The 18,985-nt window shown below is 37.6% G+C and overlaps 1 protein-coding gene across 2 annotated transcripts; it reads right to left on the bottom strand.

The window, feature by feature from the left end:
* Positions 1-225: 225 nt before the first annotated feature.
* Positions 226-15,274, bottom strand: SPO11 (SPO11 meiotic protein covalently bound to DSB). 2 transcript variants are annotated; one of them, XM_008593748.1, is made up of 13 exons: positions 15,109-15,274; positions 12,878-12,991; positions 11,548-11,636; positions 11,054-11,120; positions 10,660-10,768; positions 10,123-10,209; positions 9,351-9,387; positions 8,905-9,014; positions 5,349-5,448; positions 4,817-4,854; positions 3,737-3,813; positions 1,394-1,505; positions 231-870 (listed from the first exon to the last, which is right to left on the bottom strand). In XM_008593748.1, the coding sequence occupies exons 1-13, from the start codon at positions 15,237-15,239 to the stop codon at positions 751-753; spliced, it is 1,191 nt and encodes a 396-aa protein (XP_008591970.1). In that variant the 5' UTR covers positions 15,240-15,274; the 3' UTR covers positions 231-750. The 2 variants fall into 2 exon arrangements, with proteins under 2 accessions (XP_008591971.1, XP_008591970.1); XM_008593749.1 differs by lacking the exon at positions 12,878-12,991 and having other exon boundaries at positions 226-870.
* Between the last annotated feature and the right edge of the window lie 3,711 nt (positions 15,275-18,985).

The raw sequence follows: 18,985 nt of genomic DNA, 5'->3' as shown, positions 1-18,985 counted from the left end.
GAGGAGAAAAGATCAAATCTTTACTGTTAGAGAAGTGCCTTGTTAAAATGTGAGGCTTCTGTAAATCTTACAACTGAAGAAGTTCTCTGTTCTACAGACCTAGACTAGAGAAGAATTCAGCTGCCTGAATTTGGGCAACAAACCATAAGACCCTGGAGAAAATTTTCAAGTAAATAATATCAATAAAAAGTATGCCCGGAACAAAGCAAAACACTGAAAACTCCTTCAACCCAAATATTTATTCATAATAAATTTTACTAAATTCACAAGTGAATTAATGGGGCAAGACCCTTACACTATGGCCCCTACACTATGAAGGCAAAGGAAAATGTGGAAGAAACTACAGGACACTATAATTCACTTGCAACATCTCAAATTTAGATTATTATTATTTTTGTTGCTAATGAGATACTTCATGCCTTAATATTAGTTATAGTGTAGAAGGTAAATAAAATTTTTTGTAGACTTTGATGACATGTATAAGATATTTTTTCAAATAAAATGTAAAAGTCAACATACATTCTTTTACAATTTATTTTAGAACATAGGATAGAAATCAGTCTCTACAAAGGATAAAATAAAGCCTTCTAAAAATTAGAGTATAGCATTTATTTTGACAAAAATTATAATTAATGAAAAATTGTTTTACCTTTACAGATTTAAGAATATATGTTCTTTCCACAACAGTATTTACCAATTAAAACAAAACTAATGAAGTCTCTGGCAATCACAAGTTCTTCTAACATATTTTTATATCCATCCTCCAAATTTTAATTTGTTAGGTAAGTACACTCTGGAAAGATAATCTGATGATAGAAAGGTCAAAGCTTGAATTTCTGCCTTCATTTTAGAGTCTGTCATTATTTCCATCTGTCAATAAAAGTAAAATATAGTCATACCAGAGTTATTTGCTGCAGTTCTGTCAATTCAAATAAATTTAGTAAATCTGGACTTTGTTTATTCTCCAAAGCCACAAGCAATGGCCAGAATATTCTAGAGCTGCTACAGCTAATAATATCAGGAGTGAGAATATCAAGTACGGATGCCTTCGATAACTAGGACTGGCCTGGGATCTTTATAATGATTTCTCTTTCTTCTTTTTTTAATCACACAAACTATGATACAGCCATTGACAATGGGTATATAACTATCATAAGGATAAAAATAGGCCAGCTCCATCCAGCTGATCTCATTTATTATCATTCGTATGATTCAATTTCAACAACTATTTACTGCCAAATGACACTAACATCAGTTGTTGGTTATATAAAATGTCAGGAGGGATATTTAAAAATATAATATTCATAATATTCACATTATGTGAATAGCCACTAGTAAAGTAAAAGGCAATTAAACATACAGCACTTAAATTTTACAAAGAAACAACTTATACTTCTTTTCTCCAAAATGGTTGGCAGGTAACGTAAGGTCTCTTTAAGATACTGTCAAGTTTCATTTGGTCCCGTCTTGTCAGTGGAATCAAACTATCTTTAGGTATATTTAACCTGGAAAAAAAGCAGATGAAAAAAAAATCAGTGAAAACAAAGTGTTCCTATAACTTGAAGGTCACATATATTCCACCTGTATTTGCTGCATCATTTCAAGAAACCCAGAGATAACAGATAAGAAAATTAGTAAGCTCTACCTCTTAAATCCAGGGTTTGGAGGACCTGTCATGTCCTAGACCAGCAAGTTTTCAAGTTCACAGTGGAAGCTTGGGTTTCCATAGCAAATAAGATTCTGTTCTAAGTTTTTGTTTTCCTTCGTGTCAGACTCATGGGATGATGACAGGACAGATGTTGGTTATTAAACAAATGCCAGTAGCGCTGACATTATGTATATTGACATCAAGGCAGATTAATGACAGGTGCAGTTAAGCATCCCAGAGCTTCACACTTACGGAGCAGTTAGCTCCAACGTGCATGGCCAGTGGCTGAGATTCACTGGGGAACTTTAGGCTCACTGAGTACTTAATTGTTTGTTATTCATTGAGGATTCTGGGCCATGGAAGTTAATCTATCAATTTTTACTTACGTATGCATGTGCATGCACACACGCACACACACGCTCACCTATCTAGATTTAAATTTGAGAAACGCAGAGTGTAATTTTTTCTTGGTATATATTTTAAAAACAGAACATGTGAGGTCCAGGATTTATGGTGTGGTCTACTTTTTGAAGTCACAAATCCTAGATTTCCCAGGAGAGCTCCAGTTTCAAATAGTCTTTTTCAATGTCTCCATAATTATGACAATTTTCCAATGGCAGGTCCTGGATAGGGGTGACAATTTGAAAGGAGGCCTAGAGGATTTCCCTTGAAGCCATGTTTGTGTAGGTACCACATTGTTTTTCCTTTGACCGTATATTTATTTGGAGTGGCTTTTGAGGGCACTGATGGAATTTATGGGATGCAGCTAGAGTTTCTTCAAGCCTTCCACCTTACTAATTAACAGATCATTTTTCCTGAATTTGTGTTAAAAATGATCTTCATATTAGTAGATCATCCCAAAGGAATTCTGACCATGACACATACACTAAATTGAACAGAATTTTAATTCACTGGAGCGTAAATATTAAAAAATCAAAAATTAAATGTTTTCTTTTGTGCCCTCATTTTGTAAATGGCCTATCTCCTAAAACCTGTTCACATTCCATAGTTAGGAAACAAGCACCTGTTACCAAGCATTGCTCACTGTTAAGGAAATCCAATGAACATGTTTAAGTTCATTCTCACTGGCCAATTAAAACGATAAGAAAACATTTAAAAATATCACATTAGCAGAGATAAAAAAAAATGCTGAGGGACAGGTGGGTTGTTACTGTTCAAGGAAAGCAAGATAATTAACCTATCCAGAGGGCAGTCAAAGCCTTAAAAATGTTTATACTCTTTGACCCATCAATTCTTCTGGCAATTCAGCCTAAGGGTCTAATTAAAGATGCTGGAAAAGATTTAGTTACAAGAGGGTCCATCAAAGCACTATCTTGAGAACAGAGATTTGGAAAACACCTAAATGTCTGGATATGAGGATCTGGCTGAATAAACCCCGGCACATCATGAATCAGAACTCAGAAACAGAAGACATTAAAATGAGATTATACAAGAGAAATGTATTTATTGATACAGAAAAGTGACCACATTGTGTGGTGTGAAAACAAGCAGATTACAAAATAACAGTGTAGTATGATCACATTTTTGTCAAAAGACTATGGCTATGCACAGAAAATAATCCACGAAGGTGAAGCTGCTCATCTTTAGCTGATTTTTACCTTGCTATTTACTTGATGTTTTTCTATACTGAACATATATTAAACTTGCCAAACTTGAGGTTCTCAACCTTTAAGTAATCTTAAAATGAGATAATTTAAAATGAAGTTAAAATTTATGATAAAATTCAATCATATGGCAAATGATGTTAATGATTACCCATTTAATTAGACTCAATGTATTATACTTTTAAGTATAAAAATTTACAAAATATTTAAACTATAAGAATAAAACAAAAGCATTTTCTAGCTAGCTGAATGTACAATTAACCAAATTCATTTCTTAAGTATTTTAGTAGTTGAAACAGAAACATTGATGAATTTAATCCACAATTATACAATTCTGAGTCACAGTGGACAGTATAAATAAAAAACATTAAGCACTTTTCCTTGTAGTGACTTTTTAGGCTTATTGTTGCATATTACAGTGAATCATCATTTTAAATATTTTAGTTCTGCTATACCATCTAACCTTTTAATATCAGAAGGGAGGAGACCAAGCCATCTAATAGCTGGAACCGTGAGATTATGGGCTTCAAAAGACATAGACTAAAATAAAGAACAAAAGTATATTAGGTAAGGCTAAAAATTGCAGAAAACTAGCATACTTGTTTTTGCAGCCAAACTTTTACTTATTAAGTAGGACAAGTACTAAAGCTGACTTCACATGCCCAGAGTCCATAGAAGTAAGAAAGGGAACTTTGCTAAACTGGGCTTTCAGTGAAGGTGTAAAAACTTCTCTGGAGTATTTCTGTATTAACTTTCTATAAGGCAAAACTGCATGTGAACCTCCCCAACCTGCATTTATTATTGTTTGTGTTTCCACAGCTCACACCCTGCTCCTTTCCATCTGCTATAAAATTTACCATGCATCAGAATCATTTGGAGAGGTCCACTCCTAGAGATTCTGGTTCAGTATGACTGGATGGGGACTGACATTTGCATTTCTAACAAGTTTCCAAAGATGCTGATACTGCTGGCCTGGGACCACACTTTGAAAACCACTGATATATGGTAGTTGCAGACTCTAGTAGTGAAATTTGGTGGTGGTCTCATTTTTCCTTAATGGTGGGAGAAAAGTGATTGGCAAAGTCAGAATTCAAGGCTATATAAAATATTTAGAGTGTATCTGGCGATCGGGCAGTATTGTTGCACTGGAGCCCCACAGTTACTTCAGTAGACTGGGATAGTACAGGATAATCATGCCTCTTGCTCACAGCTAGTCCTACTCTGTCATCTGTGGTTGCATTAGTCATGCTGGAAACTGGCATCACAGCTGCTGAAATACAGAGTGGTCCTAGAATAGGATATGAGGTATATTTGGGGGGCTCTTAGCTTACTAGGAGGTGATAAGTAAATGCAGAAATTATCCATATTAATATAAAATATCTAAATAGTGGAAAAAGGAAAACTACTTTTCTATACTTACCATAGATCCATACTTATAGATGCACATTATTTCTATGCCTGTCAAAAGAAAGTTAACCAAAAAATTACTCTTCTTATATATTATAGATTAGATAATTTGCACTCTTAAATTTTATCTAACTACCATAGATCCATACTTATAGATGCACATTATTTCTATGCCTGTCAAAAGAAAGTTAACCATAAAATTACTCTTCTTATATATTATAGATTAGATAATTTGCACTCTTAAATTTTATCTAACGTCTGCAATTTTTATTTTTGTGGATGTTACCAGTGAAAATTTATGTTCCCAGTTTAATATGACAAAAATAATAATAAATTGACTCAAATGATTAATCTTAATCTAATCACTTTCTTTTAAAATATTTTATGAAAGTGTTCTAAGAGCAGAAAAAGACAACTACTGGGGCTGGCCTCTGGCTCACTCAGGAGAGTGTGGTGCTGATAACACCAAGGCCACGGGTTCGGATCCCATATAGGGATGGCCGGTTTGCTCACTGGGTGAGCGTGGTGCTGACAACACCAAGTCAAGGGTTGAGATCCCCTTACCGGTCATCTTTAAAAAAAAAAAAGAAAGAAAGAAAAAAGAAAAAGACAACTACAAATACGACTTAGTTATGAGTATTGTTCCAAATAGTCCATTGATAAATTACCATGTGGATCAGCATCCACAAGAGTGAAAACAGGAATGTGAAATGTATCCCACAACTTCTTGACTAAAAGTCTTGTGTTCAGATCAGGAACTCCCTTTCCCTAAATACAAGATAGAAATTAGGCATATTAATCCAGTACAATGAGAAGGATACAGCTAAATCATTATGTTATTAATAATTTAAAAATTACATCCCCCCACCTTGAATTTCAGGTGGTAAAAGACTGATGCTGACTGTAAAAAAATGTACAGTACATACGGCAAGGTGGAGAAGCAGGTACATTTGTACCTTTGCCTCAATTATCCCAGTCTTAGGAAATGATCCTAAGGAAATATTTCAGCAGAAAACAGAAATAATAAAAATTCTACATACTCAAAGATGCTTACTGCAGTGTTATTTAAAATGGCAGAGAATATTATGAATAGCCAAAACAGTTAACAGGAACACGGAGGGGCGGCATACCACAGTGGTGAAATTCACCAGTTGCAAGGCCCCAGACAGCCTAGGCTGGCATCTCAGCTCTGCCACTTCTCAGCAGCATGAACTTGAACAAATAAGGAAATCTCTCTGTAGTCTGGGGTTCTGCAACACCTTATAAGGTTATTATAGGAATTAAATTATTTAATAATCATAAAGCACTTAGAAGAATACCTGGTTTAAATTCAGGGTTTAATATACTTGAAATGGTGTATTAATAATATGAAGTCACTAAAACAATAAGTATTCAGAAAAGTAATTTAAAGAGCATTACAATAATGTTAAGAGAGAAAATTAGAAAACCAAAGGAACCATAGAACAGAGTACAGAGACTAAGAATGAGCTTTGGATCAGACAATTCTGAGCTTTAATTCCCTCACTGCCCATCATTAGTGGTATGATATTGGGCAAGTTTCTTAGTCTCTTTAGGCCATAGCTTTATCTGTAAAATCGGAATAAATATGCCTGCCATATAGTTATGGCACTGTAGCAACATAGAGCTGAACTATATGAATCCAAAGTCTGGTTTTGACCAGCCACAGGATTGTGGTAAAATGCCTTCCTACATTCCAGCACCCTATTACTAAAATGTGGATGATGATAGTTCCTACCCCATAAGGTTGTTGAAAGTCTTTACAAGTTGATATATGATGAATAGCAATAAATATGAACTCTTATTATGTAAAGTTCTTAACTGAGATCTGGCTCATCATGAGCACTTAGTGAACAGTAGTGTTAATTTTTTCCTTTGGGAAATGCATGCACATGGTAGAGGAGTCAAACAGTACCAAAGGATATCTGGTGAAAATGAGTCCTTCCTAGTGTGGCCTTCCATTCCAGCTCCTCTCTTCAGAGGCAGCTGCTACAGGCCAGCCTCTTGTGGGTGTCTCATAGCAGTAATAATAGCAATTATCGATGGACACCATGATGGCACCAGTGTAGAACTATGTGTGTGTGTGTTCAGATGAGGACTAGAAGGAAGCATGTAGGAAGAAAGACAAGGTAGAAAAATAGGATTATGCATTTATGCATGGTTTTTCCCTCTTTAAGTGTATGTTCTTTATAACTACTGTTACTTCATCTCTTTGATCCAAATGTGACAGAGAGCTGTGCTTTATGTGCATCTCCAAAGCAATAATCCCAGATGTGATTTAAACACCAAGGGCTGAACAGAGACCCAGGCCACTGCAGCTTTCTCTGTCTGTAGTGACTTGCCTTTGGGTCAGCCAGGCAAGCATGTGCTCTCACCACCATGTGACAGGAGAGGATGTTGGGCCAAAAAGAGAGCCGTGGCACATATCCACAGAGATCATCAGTTTCAGGACCTCAATTATGGCCTGTATTATTTACAAGGGCTCAGTATGCATTTTCCATCTCAACTCTTGTCCCTTAACTTCAAACCAGGCAGCTGCCACTAGAATTTTCTGCTATCACCTCAAGTTCATATTTCCAACACCACACTCAAAATCTTTCTTCCATGAAGAGCTGAGTGTACTTGTTCCCATCACTTGGTTCAATGGTGATACTGAAGTAAGGTTTCACACATCAGTCATTTGACTCACTCCTCACATCCCATGGTCACCAAGTCCCTATGAATATGCCACGGAAATGTCCTTCATTTCAGTCTTTTCCCCTTAATCATTCCCCTTTTCCTTACACCAAAATAATCACCTGATAGCCTCCCGGTGGGCTCCCTGACTCCAGTTCTCTTTCACTACATCTAAATGATGCACTGCCACACTAATCCTCATCATGTCCCACCTTGCCAATTAAAACACTTTTGTTAGCGCCTGGCATTTCTGCACTAAGACAGGATGCCTCCTTGGGACTGGCCAGGTCTTCCAAGAGTCCACCCAGCTGCCCAGCATCCTGCTTCCTCTACAGGGCAGCGCTCCTCACTGCTTCCATGAACACATTTCACAAGCACCAAACACTGTACTTACTGTTAATTCAATAAACAAGAAGAATTTTAAGTAGATGAGGTATTTTTTCTTCAAAGAACTAGGTTTTTACGCATGTCTATAAAAAGGCTGGGAAAAGAGCTTATAAAAGAGGGGAACCTGATCCATTCTCTTATTCTGTAGTATTCCTCCTATCCATACCCCAAGCTTCCTTTATTCCACATCTTTCTTTCCTACTCCAGCAGGTTTCCCTGATCACTCTAGTTTTATGAACTCCTTCCATGTTACCCTGTAGCAAGAAGTTCACTTCCTGAAATGGACTGGATGCTTGTGTTCCCCGTCAAATTCATATGCTGAAATCCTAACCCCTAAAGTGATGGTATTAAGAGGTGGGGGCCTTTGGGAGGGTGAAGCATCATGACTGGGATTAGTGCCCTTATAAAAGGGACCCCGGAGAACACTCTCCCTCTCCACCATGTGAGGACTCAGCAAAAAGATGTCTATGAACCAGGAAGCAGGTCCTTACCAGACATGGAATTCAGAACTATGAGAAATAAATGTTTATTATTTAAGCCACTCATAAGACACCCAGTCTATGATAATCTGTTATAGCAGCTGGAACTAAGACTCTTCTCTTAGCTAACCGATGCCTACAGTTCCCTGTGCATTTTCTCAACCACAGGTACCATATGTATGCTTCTGTATTCTTTGCTATTCTTTGCACATTTTTGTTAAAAAAAAAAAAAGAAGGGTTCATTTGAGTGAATTAATGAAATTACCTGCTACACAAACCTGTGTGAGAAAGCACAAGGAGCAGCCTTTATTCACTCAACCCTGCCCAAAGACCCAATGTTAATATATAATAGTTGAGACAACTAGTCCCTGTGGGAATGCAGTGAGGATGGCTCCGAGGTCCCAAGGGCCCGTGTAAGCACACCCTGGTACTAGAAAACCGCTACTATTTAAGAAATAGGACCATCACCTTGATGTTAGTCATATTTGAGGATGTTTAAAAAAATGCCTTGGAAATTCCTGTTCTATGATCCCAAATGATGCAAAATATGAGTATTGAAAACAGAATGTTGTCCAAGCTGTAAAGATAATGTTATAAACCCTCTTACCAATCATCAAAGTAGTATATGTTTGTCTTGGAATTGTAGTAAAGGTAGATAATATACCGTAACCATGATGCATGGAGACATTTTGGTGCAAAAGTTGTCATCTAGGAGCCGCTGAAATGTTGCATCTTTTTCTACAATTAATAGAAATTTTGCATCTGTAATTAAATCTGTGAAGTTAAGGCTGAAAAATTGAAGGCAAGAGTATTTCGATTCAATAACCAATTAAATTACAGTGACAGATAGATCAATTCAAAACAGCTATAGATATAATATTTTCATTTTTATCTTCAAATATATAAATGGATATCAATTCATACATTTAGATATCTGTCTCTCCCACTAGATGTTGAGCTCCTAAAAGAGTCCTAAGGAAGGGACCACGGTGTGTTTATCTTGACTGCTATAGCGTCTAACTTGTTTATTACACATTACGAAGGCTTTGTTTATCAAAGAAATGAATGAACATTCCAGAAGATTAAATTGTTTTCCCACTTAAAGGATACTCCGAATTCCTTGAATATTAGATGGCACAGCAACAGCCTGAGTTAAAAAAAAGATAGTTTTTATTTTAAATAAAAAGTAAATACTTATTTAACCACAGTTTACAATTTATTACAAAAATCCTATGTTTTCCTTTTTCTTTGATTATATCAGCCATCAGAGACTTATTCCTCAGTAAGAAAACAGTAGGCAACAGATGCATTCCTCGGTAAGAAAACAGACACATGATCCACACTACTTCCCAGCAGGGAAGAATTTCTTGGAAGTTTTGGAGATAGGTGGCTTAAAAAGCAGAAACTGATGAAAGAAAAACTTCCTATGCAGGACCTCACTGGAGTCATCTTCCTCTTTTCCAAATTGGTAAGTTGGCCCCTTCCAAACTGCTGTGCTAGTTTAGTCCTGTGGGCTCTCTATGTATCAAAGCCCAGCAAATACTGTAGTTTAGTATTAAACATACTACTTTCAGAACCAGAAAATTGTATGAAGATTACATAAATAACCATGATAAAATGGTCAAGCCACAATCTACCTGAAAATACAGTACATTTTTAAAAGGAATGTGCATGTACGTTTATTTCAGTATGACATCTGACAATTAGCATATTTTGAAACTATGTAATGTACAACCCCGTAAAGCATATACTTATTCATCCTTCATTATTATTTTAAAATCCTCAGGTCTAAACTACATCACAAAGCAAGAAATAAAATACATTTCAAAATCAAAGGAACTGAAAGGGAGGTAGAGCACGGGAAAACATTAATGATGCTTACTGTCACACCACAGGTACAATTTACTTTGGTGCCGTCTTCCTCCATATATCTTAAATTGCCAGCAATTAAACCTTTTGATGTTGATAACTGAAAAAATAATAGACATATTTGAAATCTTTTTTATTAATATTTTTATACTGTTAAGTAACTCCACATGTTCCCCTGCTAAATTATTTGTATTTTGGCTCAGATTGGAATTTAAGAGAAGAAAATATGTAAGAGTATTTAGGAATTGAAAATATTCGGTAATTCATCTGTTTTGGTCCTTTCATACAAAGGAATATATTGAGAACAGATTATTTAAATTTATAGTGAAAAAAATATAGTATCAAATAATGTCAAAAAAGGCAAAGATTACATTTATTTTTATTATAATATTTATACAAACATTTTGTTTTAAATAAAATGTTTTGAGAGCTGGCCAGTTAGCTCAGTTGGTTAGAGCACGGTGTTATAACATCAAGGTCAAGGGTTCAGATTGCCATACTGGCCAGCCACCAAAAAAAAAAAAAAAGTTTTGTATTAAGTACTACTTACTATATGTAGACTCCTCCTTGGTACTTTTAACATACAAGAAATGTCATTGATAATATTGTCCACAACAGTCTGGTTACCAAAGAGTTGGCTGTCAGTGTAATATATGTCTCTATAAAAATTTAAAATATATGTTTTTAATTAACCATATTATCTTTGAATATGACAAATATTGGACTATTATTTGAAGAAAGCTTTAACTGAATGAAACACAACATATAAAAAAGTAATTTATTACCCATAGTCTAGTCATACATAACTTTTCAAAGTGCATAACAAAGTAAAATAAATCTAACTAAATAAAAGTAATAAACAAATATAACTAAATAAAAGTAAAAATAAAATCTAAAACTTGCATTGAGTTTTAAAGAATAATTTACCAGAACAATAAATTTACCTTTTGGTTGCATAAGTGTTGCTCTGTACTAATTTATAAATCATGGACAATATTTTAAGAATGAGAGCTGGAAAGTAAGATGCAATAAATGAGTTACTTGTTATTTACTTAATAATTCAAAAGATACTGCTATCAAGGATTTTAACTGCCCCCAGTTATTTTCCATAACATTTTAAGAATTATATTTCCAAAATAATAGGGTGAAATACAGAATTGCCTGAAGAACCAGATAAAATTAGTTGCTCTACGGACAGCAAAACAGAGAGAATAATTTTCCACTGAGCCATATACCGTACCTTGAAAAATACATTTACTTTGGAATGATAATCTACTTCCAAGGTTACTGATAATGCAAAATTCTAGAAATTTATTTCAAGTACATGGATGGTCTATTAAAAAACAAGTAAAATTATTTAACTAGAAACAAATAACATCTGGTTGATAATCAAATTTGTTTATTCTTTATTTCTAAAAGCTAAGAAAGATTAATTTACCAAATTTTTGAATGGACTTTGGTGAATCGCTTTTGATTTTTCTTGTGGTACAATGAGATACCATCTGAAGACCCACAGAATCTTCGAACCTGTCATTTTGTTTAAAGCGAGGGAATAAAATGAAAAGACTTAACTTCTGAACACCAAACAATATATACTGAATGTGCTCTTCTGCACGTTATTTAAACCCTATGTATCTTCTCCATGTAACCACTGAAGGTTTAGGGTAACCTAGTTTGTAAGCTTAGATCATTCTGGATGGTAATTAGGTAATTAGCTTTGTGACAGACACTAAGATAAAGGGTTTAAATGAGTTAATACCTTTGATTATGGAGTGCGTGCGTGCGCGCACGTATGCTTCTTTCCCAGGAAGACAGGTAGTGTATGTGAAATATATTCAAATAAGTTTCGAACTATTTTATTTCTGATTTACCTGCAAAGCTACATTTCATAAAATAACAATTCATATTAGGTTGTTAAATTGAACTGCCAAACCTCTCCTAAAGGTGGCAGAAGGCACCAGGCAAAAAAGCCAGGTGTTGGCTGCTCCAAAGCTGGATGAAATCCATCTTTCAAAACATGGTACAAAATATAATTCAAAAGTGTCCAGTTAGTATTAATTATATTGACCATAAAATAATACTTAGTGACTAAGGAGCCTCAAAATTCCTTTTATTCTGTTGCCGTGACTCTTAGAAAGCATGAGAACCATTCACGTGGTGTTTTTCATTATTTAGTGGAGAAGATTTTACAGGCTGAAAAAAAAACTATAAAACTAAGTTCAAGAACTTGTATAAATCTGTTTGCTGATTTTGCCCTTCTTGGACACATGACTTAGCAAGGGTAGAAGATGTGCCAAGAGAAAGAGCCTTGCAGATGTGCTCCATGTTCAGGATACATTTATTTTTGGTCTCTATCAGCACTGGTTATGTAGTTCCCCTGAGCAAATTGTTTGCTTTTGCAGTCTAAATGAGAATTGCATTCATCATATTTCCCCCTTTGAGTGCTAGAAAGCTTAGATCCAAGTTTGGTACCTATTTTTAGCATGATTATAAGACTATATAGCATATGCATTTCGAACTCTATAATCTCTTTTGGTGCTCCATTTTTTTTGTTGCTAGCATTGTTTTCCTTTGCCTTATCTTTCACAACTACTTCTAGTTTACATAACCTTCCTGTATGAGATGTATTTTGTAAACTTCCTAAATCCTTTTTTGGCAGGGTAAAGGCAATTAAAATAAATAAATAAATCTGACTAGAACTCTAATTCAAATAAATTCAAACAGTGACATAAATACTGCATTTAGAAATAAAAATGCAAAATGCCCACTTTATATTTTCCCAGCTTGATCTGTTGTCTATTACAAATGCAGGTGCTTCATTTCTTGCCAGGCTTGCGATTATGTCTTGGATAATATTTTCTACAGATGCAAGAACCTCAGAACTGAAACAATAAACATACTATGATTCAATTTTAATTATGACTTTACAATATCTAACATTTCCCAAGATCAATAATATTAAAATAACTTTTCGTTTCATTTGTTGTTTTTTAAGACTAGGTAATCCATGTCAATAATCATCTCTCCAAATAAATCTTCACATCTACTGCACTCTAATAACCGCATTTACAGTGTTTACATAAATTTCATTTGCTTGTAATTTCTCAAACAATTACCAATTGAAGCAATGTCTCCCTTTTACATTAATAACTAGATAATAAAATTTACAAATATATTTTTATTTACTGTTGATATTAACCTACTTTAACTGAAATTAAATACAACTTTGTTGGCTTGAAATACTACTGATGAATGTTTTAATTAAAATGGTGTAATTTTTTCCCAAAAATGCAATGCAAAACTATTTCAAAAGAAACGCTTTTTGTAGTATACTACCCTAATTGATTGCATGCCTTAAAATCAGCCCTTTTTAATTTGTGATACAAAAAGGAAAAGGTTTAATGACTACCATGAAAGGAACAAATCAAGGTTGGCCAGTTAGCCCAGTTGGTTAGAGTGCAGCCTTTTAACACCAAGGTCTCTGGTTCGAATCCACCAGCCAGCCGCCAAAAAAAAAAAAAAAAAGCAGAGAGTAGATCTTGGGTTCTGCACCAAATGGTTGACCTGGCAACTGTTACACCACTTTACAGCAAAATATTAAGACTGAGCCCAGTTTTCTGTCAGCTGACTTTTAATTTCACAAGCCATCAGCTTCAAAAAATGTTGTTCTGTTATAAATACCATTAGCATATTGTCTAGAAAGGGAAATCAAATTAAATCTAGAAAATGGGCAAAATGTTGAGTTTTAATTTCCACAGAAACTTCAGAGCTTTTGCTAAAAATTTATGTATTCCAAATGAACTTTAAAATATTTAATGAAGTAAAAACTTCCAAATATCTCATTTTTCCTAGCTCAAAAAAAAAAAAAAAAAAGTTACAGGACAGTACTATAACCAACTTTAAAATATAATCAGATTAATCTACATCTGAAATGTAAACAAGGACTTCTCACTCTCTCCTTCCCCTCCTCACTCTCCTGAATTTTCCCTCAAAGGAATTTTTTTTGTAAAAATCTGCTTGTGGACTTTTTCTTTTTTTGGTAGTTGGTTTTGGCTTAAAAAAAAAAAAAAAAAAAACCAGCAATTTGTTTAGGCTGAAAAACTTTGCTGACAGACCAAAACAAAAGAGCATTTTAAGTAAAAGTGGTTAATAATGTAAACATGTTTTCTGTAGCTATTTTCAACTTGGGCAGCTGGAGAATCTCTGTAAATGATTTGAAATAAATCAATTTCTCTCCACTTCCAAGTCAAGTAAAACATTGTCGTCTTATAAACCATTTAAAATGTGTTGGTATCCTTGTTAATTTTGAGAAAACCGTTAGCTTAATGAGAACTCACAACATTCAATTTGTCACTTTCTCTCCTCCCTCCCCCAAATCCTGAAAGCTTTTTAAGTTAAATTTTATTTTAAAAATTTAAAAAAACGGGGCCGGCCCCATGGCTCACTCAGGCGAGTGCAGCACCGGTAGCACCCCGCCGTGGGTTCGGATCCTATATAGGGGTGGCCGGTGTGCTCACTGGCTGAGCACCATGCTGAGGGTTGCGATCCCCTCACTGGTCAAAAAAAAAAAAAAAAAAAAAAAAAAAATTATAAAACGAACAACAACAACAACAACAACAAACCCAAAGCCAAACTGTGCCCTGAACTCTCTGATCCATAAGGTTCTTAGGAAACCTGTGAACCCAGATGAGGGAATATTCCTGGAACATTCTAGAAGGGGAACATTCTAGAAGACACCAGGGGGCTGTCACCAGGCTCTTTGAGTTCAAAACTGAGATTAAAAGCAGAAAAGTGGCAAGGGAGCACTAAGGAAGGACCTTTCTCGGGTTCAGGGCTGGTCCCCCAAGGGCCCCTCCTGCAGCCTCAACACCAGGGAGGCAGCCAGGGGACAGGAAGGGGTGACCACATCTCCATACACACAAGCTGATTCAAGACACTGGCCGGGGCCTGCCGTGGAACCGTCTTTGGCTTTCCAAAGCTTCTGCAAGAGCTCTTGTACCTAGAGGCCAGGCGGGCGACCCCGCCCAGGGACTCCTTGCCACCTCTCGTCAGGGCAGCCAGCAGGGAAGCCCTGTGTCGGTCCAAAACCTCAAAAAACGAGGCTTCGGGTCCCATGGGTGCAAAGGCCATGAGGGCAAAAGGCCGTGAGAAGCTCCAAAAGCCGACCTGTCAGCAATGTCCAGCGCCTCAAGGAACACCCACAGGCAGGGTAGCGCCCCTATCCCTGTGGGCCGGTGCGCATGCACACACCACGCCCTTAGAGGCGGGGCTAGACTGACGCATGCGCATAACATCAAGTCCTGAGCTGAGTGCGCACGTGCAGAGCTCTCTCAGGTGCGCTCCCCACTGGGCGGCAGGGAGTCTCGATGGGAACATGTCCAACAAGTGTTGGAGACCATCGGGGCTGAGCTGAAAATCGTTTATGTGGTTTGCTTGGGAAGTTGGACCCAGACTCCCTTGAGTTGATTTTCATTTTGGAGGGGGAGGGTTGGTGCTGTTTAGAGAAAGTAGTATTAGGCATTTTTCATTAAAACAAATAATTATGAGGATCTAATTACGTGTCAGTACAGTTGTAGGCGCTGGGTTCAGCTGTGATAGAGGCAAACAATTCCTGCTCTTATTAAAGTTTATGTAGTAGTTGAGGGTTTCCAAAGCCCTTTTCACTCAGCGTCTCTCTTCCGATTTCCTTAACAACCCAGGAAGTTCCTAATGTGATCAACCTCATTTTGCAGGAGTAGAGAAAGGTCCCCACAGTTCAGGCAGGACTGGGTTAAAATCCCAGCTCAACGGCTCTGTAGGGCTGTCAGATTTAGCAAATTAAAACACAGAACACTCAGTTAAAGTTGAATTTCAGATAAATGAATACTTTTATTTTTGAGAATAACTAGATCCCATGTAATATTTGAGAGCTACTTTTACTAAAAAGCTATTTCATTGTTTATCGGCTGTCAGATTTAGCAAATTAAAACACAGAACACTCAGTTAAAGTTGAATTTCAGATAAATAAATACTTTTATTTTTGAGAATAACTAGATCCCATGTAATATTTGAGAGCTACTTTTACTAAAAAGCTATTTCATTGTTTATCTGAAATTCAACTTTAACTGGGCATCATGTATTTTATCTAGCAACTCTATCATTGTACATTTGGTGAGCTGTGACTTTTCCGCACTTGATCCGAGCCTTTTAAAGCAAAAGATAGGAATTCTGAAGCCCCAGGAAAGGGGTCCTGACTCTGGGGATGATGTCCTTGAGACTGAGGACAGTGAGGTGAGACTCTGGAGCCAGATGGCTCCAAGGGCTCTGGGGGTCTGGTCCTGCATGGACGGGGTGCTGAGGATTTGGCCCCAGAAGAGCCACCTGACCGCAGGCCCACTCCAGAGAACTGTTTTGTTCCTCTGGTTCCTGGTTATTTGATAGTTTTGAAACTAAAACTGGTTTCCCATCATAAATAGTCATACTGATGGTTGCCTGTGTGTGTGCTGTCTGTGTGCCAAGCACTGAGTTGAGGGCTTTAATTATTATTGTCACAAATACTTCCTCACTGCCTACCCAGTGCCAGTTGCTGAGGACACAGCTATGAACAAAGCAGGCAGAATCCTTCTGCTTATGGAGCTCACAGTCTAAGAGGAGGGGTCAGCTGAGGATAAACAGGTGAAGACTGAGATAATTAAGCTGGAAGGTGGAAAGTGCACTTAAATAAGGGCTGGCCGGTTACTCAGTTGGTAGAGCGTAGTGCAGACAACACCAAGGTCAAGGGTCCAAATTCCTGAACTAGTCAGCCGCCAAGAAATAAAAAAATAAAAAAACCAGTAAAAAATCATCAACCCTAAAAGGTGAAAATTGTTATTCCCATTTCTCATATGAAGAAACTGAGGCATGGGAAGGTTGAGCAATTTGTGCAAGATTGCACCTGCAGTAAGTGACAGAGCTGAGAGGCGAACCTTGACTCCAAATTCACGCCCTCAACTATTAGGATAAGCAGCACCTCTGTGGGTCTGGCTTGGAGTGTATCATAATGGTGTGGGGGCTTTTGGGTGGTGGAATTAGGCCTCTGGCCTCAGTTTTCTTATCTTTTGGATGAGAGCATTGGTTGCAGCAGGTGGGCTCTCATCTATCATCCCCAAAGAGGAACAAACAAATAAAAGGCCATTGAAGGGAGAGGGCAAGTCAATGACACCATCCAGGAGTGTCTGCTGGGAGATGCCTCTCTCCTGGGACTAGCACCATCTCTGTCCACTTTTCTCTGTCTCCTGAAGAAAGACCCTTCTGTGTCACTTGGCACTGGACTCAACCAGAAGCCAGCAGCTTCACTAAATCAGACATGAAAGGAAAGGTCCCAAGCTGGGCAGGGGCACAGGGAGAGGATCAAAAACAGTGAAGTGAGCAAACCCATAACAAACCTGGCATTCCTGCTGCAGAGACCGCAAGGTGTGACTTGAAAAGGCCTCGCTGGGGTTCCCACTGGGACAGACAAAAGCTGAAGGGTTAGCACATCCTTCCAGCAGCTGCAGCTCTGCCATTGCCCTCCAGCTATCCTGCCTCGCTCCAGCAACTCCTGTGCACGCCCCCAGCAGCTGTGTGCATCGCCTCCACATCAAAGTCAATGGTCCCAGCCCTAGGCTGTGAGAAGGATCAGAAAAACATATTCTGCCCCTAGCAACGGATTGCAAATGAAACTGGCAAATGCCAGCTTGCAAGGCAGTGCCGATACTGAGTGCTTTGTACCTGGGGGCCAGCTAAACTTTCCCCTAAATGCACTAGTAGATCTCTCTTCTGAACTCAACCTGACGCCCAGAAACCTGTCTGAGGGCCAAAACCTTCACAAAGGTTGGAAAGGAGTATCATTTAAATTAGGCTCAATTATCGTCCATACCTCTAATATACCAAAAAAAAAAAAAAATATATAGGGAAAGGAAGTAGGGAAGGATGGGGAGGTTTTCAAACAAACTAGACAGGAGAGGATGTCATATTTGTTACATTTAAGTAGGTGGTTTCTTTAGCAAATATAAGTGAAATTTTTAAATGTTACAGATTCTTGAGAGAAAAGTAGTAAAGAAAATGCCATGTTTTTCTTTTTCTTGAGGGTTTATGAGGCATTTTTCTTTTGTATTTTTTACCTTTCAAAAAATTATAAGGATGATACATGCTTCTCATAAAATACTTACATAACTCAGAAGTGTGCGCAATAAAAGTGAAATAGACCCCTCCCCACTGCTGCCACTCCCAGCTCCACCCTCATTTGCCCTGCTCTTAACCCTGCAGTCTTTGGACCCCAGAATTATCCCTTCCTGCCCCAGGGTCTTTGCACTTGCACTTTCCTTACCACTTGGAACCTTTTTTCTTTTCTCTCCCTACGCTCTACCCTCCCCCACATCCAACCTGGCTAATTCTCCTGCATCCCTCAGGTTCCCTCTGAACATCTCCCTGGACTGCCCAGTACCTCTTGACTCCTGGTTTTCCCCGTCTTGACATGTCTGTGTTTCCTGAACTGGCTCACTCTGTGCCCCATGATTCCATGTGACACATAAAAAGCACTGAAAAATGTTTATTGAGTGATGGAGTTTGGATGTGTTGTCCCCTCCAAAACTCATGTGGAAATTTGATCTCTAATGTGGCAGTGTTGGAAACTGCGAGAGTCATGGGGGCGGATCCCTCATGAATGGATTAATGCTCTCCCTGGGGGAGGGGAGATTAATGAGTGAGTTCTCGCTCAATTAGTTCCCGTGAGAGCTCGTTGCTTAAAAAGACCCTGGCACCTCCTTTCTCTCTCTCTCTCTCTCTCCCCTCCACCCCTCTCGCCCCCTCTCTCTCTCCCTCTCTCTCTCTCTTTCTTCCTCTTGCCATGTGATCTGCTTGTACCCACCTGCTGCCTG

The sequence above is a fragment of the Galeopterus variegatus genome, unplaced genomic scaffold (genome assembly GCF_000696425.1).
Source record: "Galeopterus variegatus unplaced genomic scaffold, G_variegatus-3.0.2 Scaffold9604, whole genome shotgun sequence".
NCBI lineage: Eukaryota > Metazoa > Chordata > Mammalia > Dermoptera > Cynocephalidae > Galeopterus > Galeopterus variegatus.
Note: the sequence above shows the minus strand (reverse complement) of the source record. Positions and strands in the feature narration are given on the sequence as shown.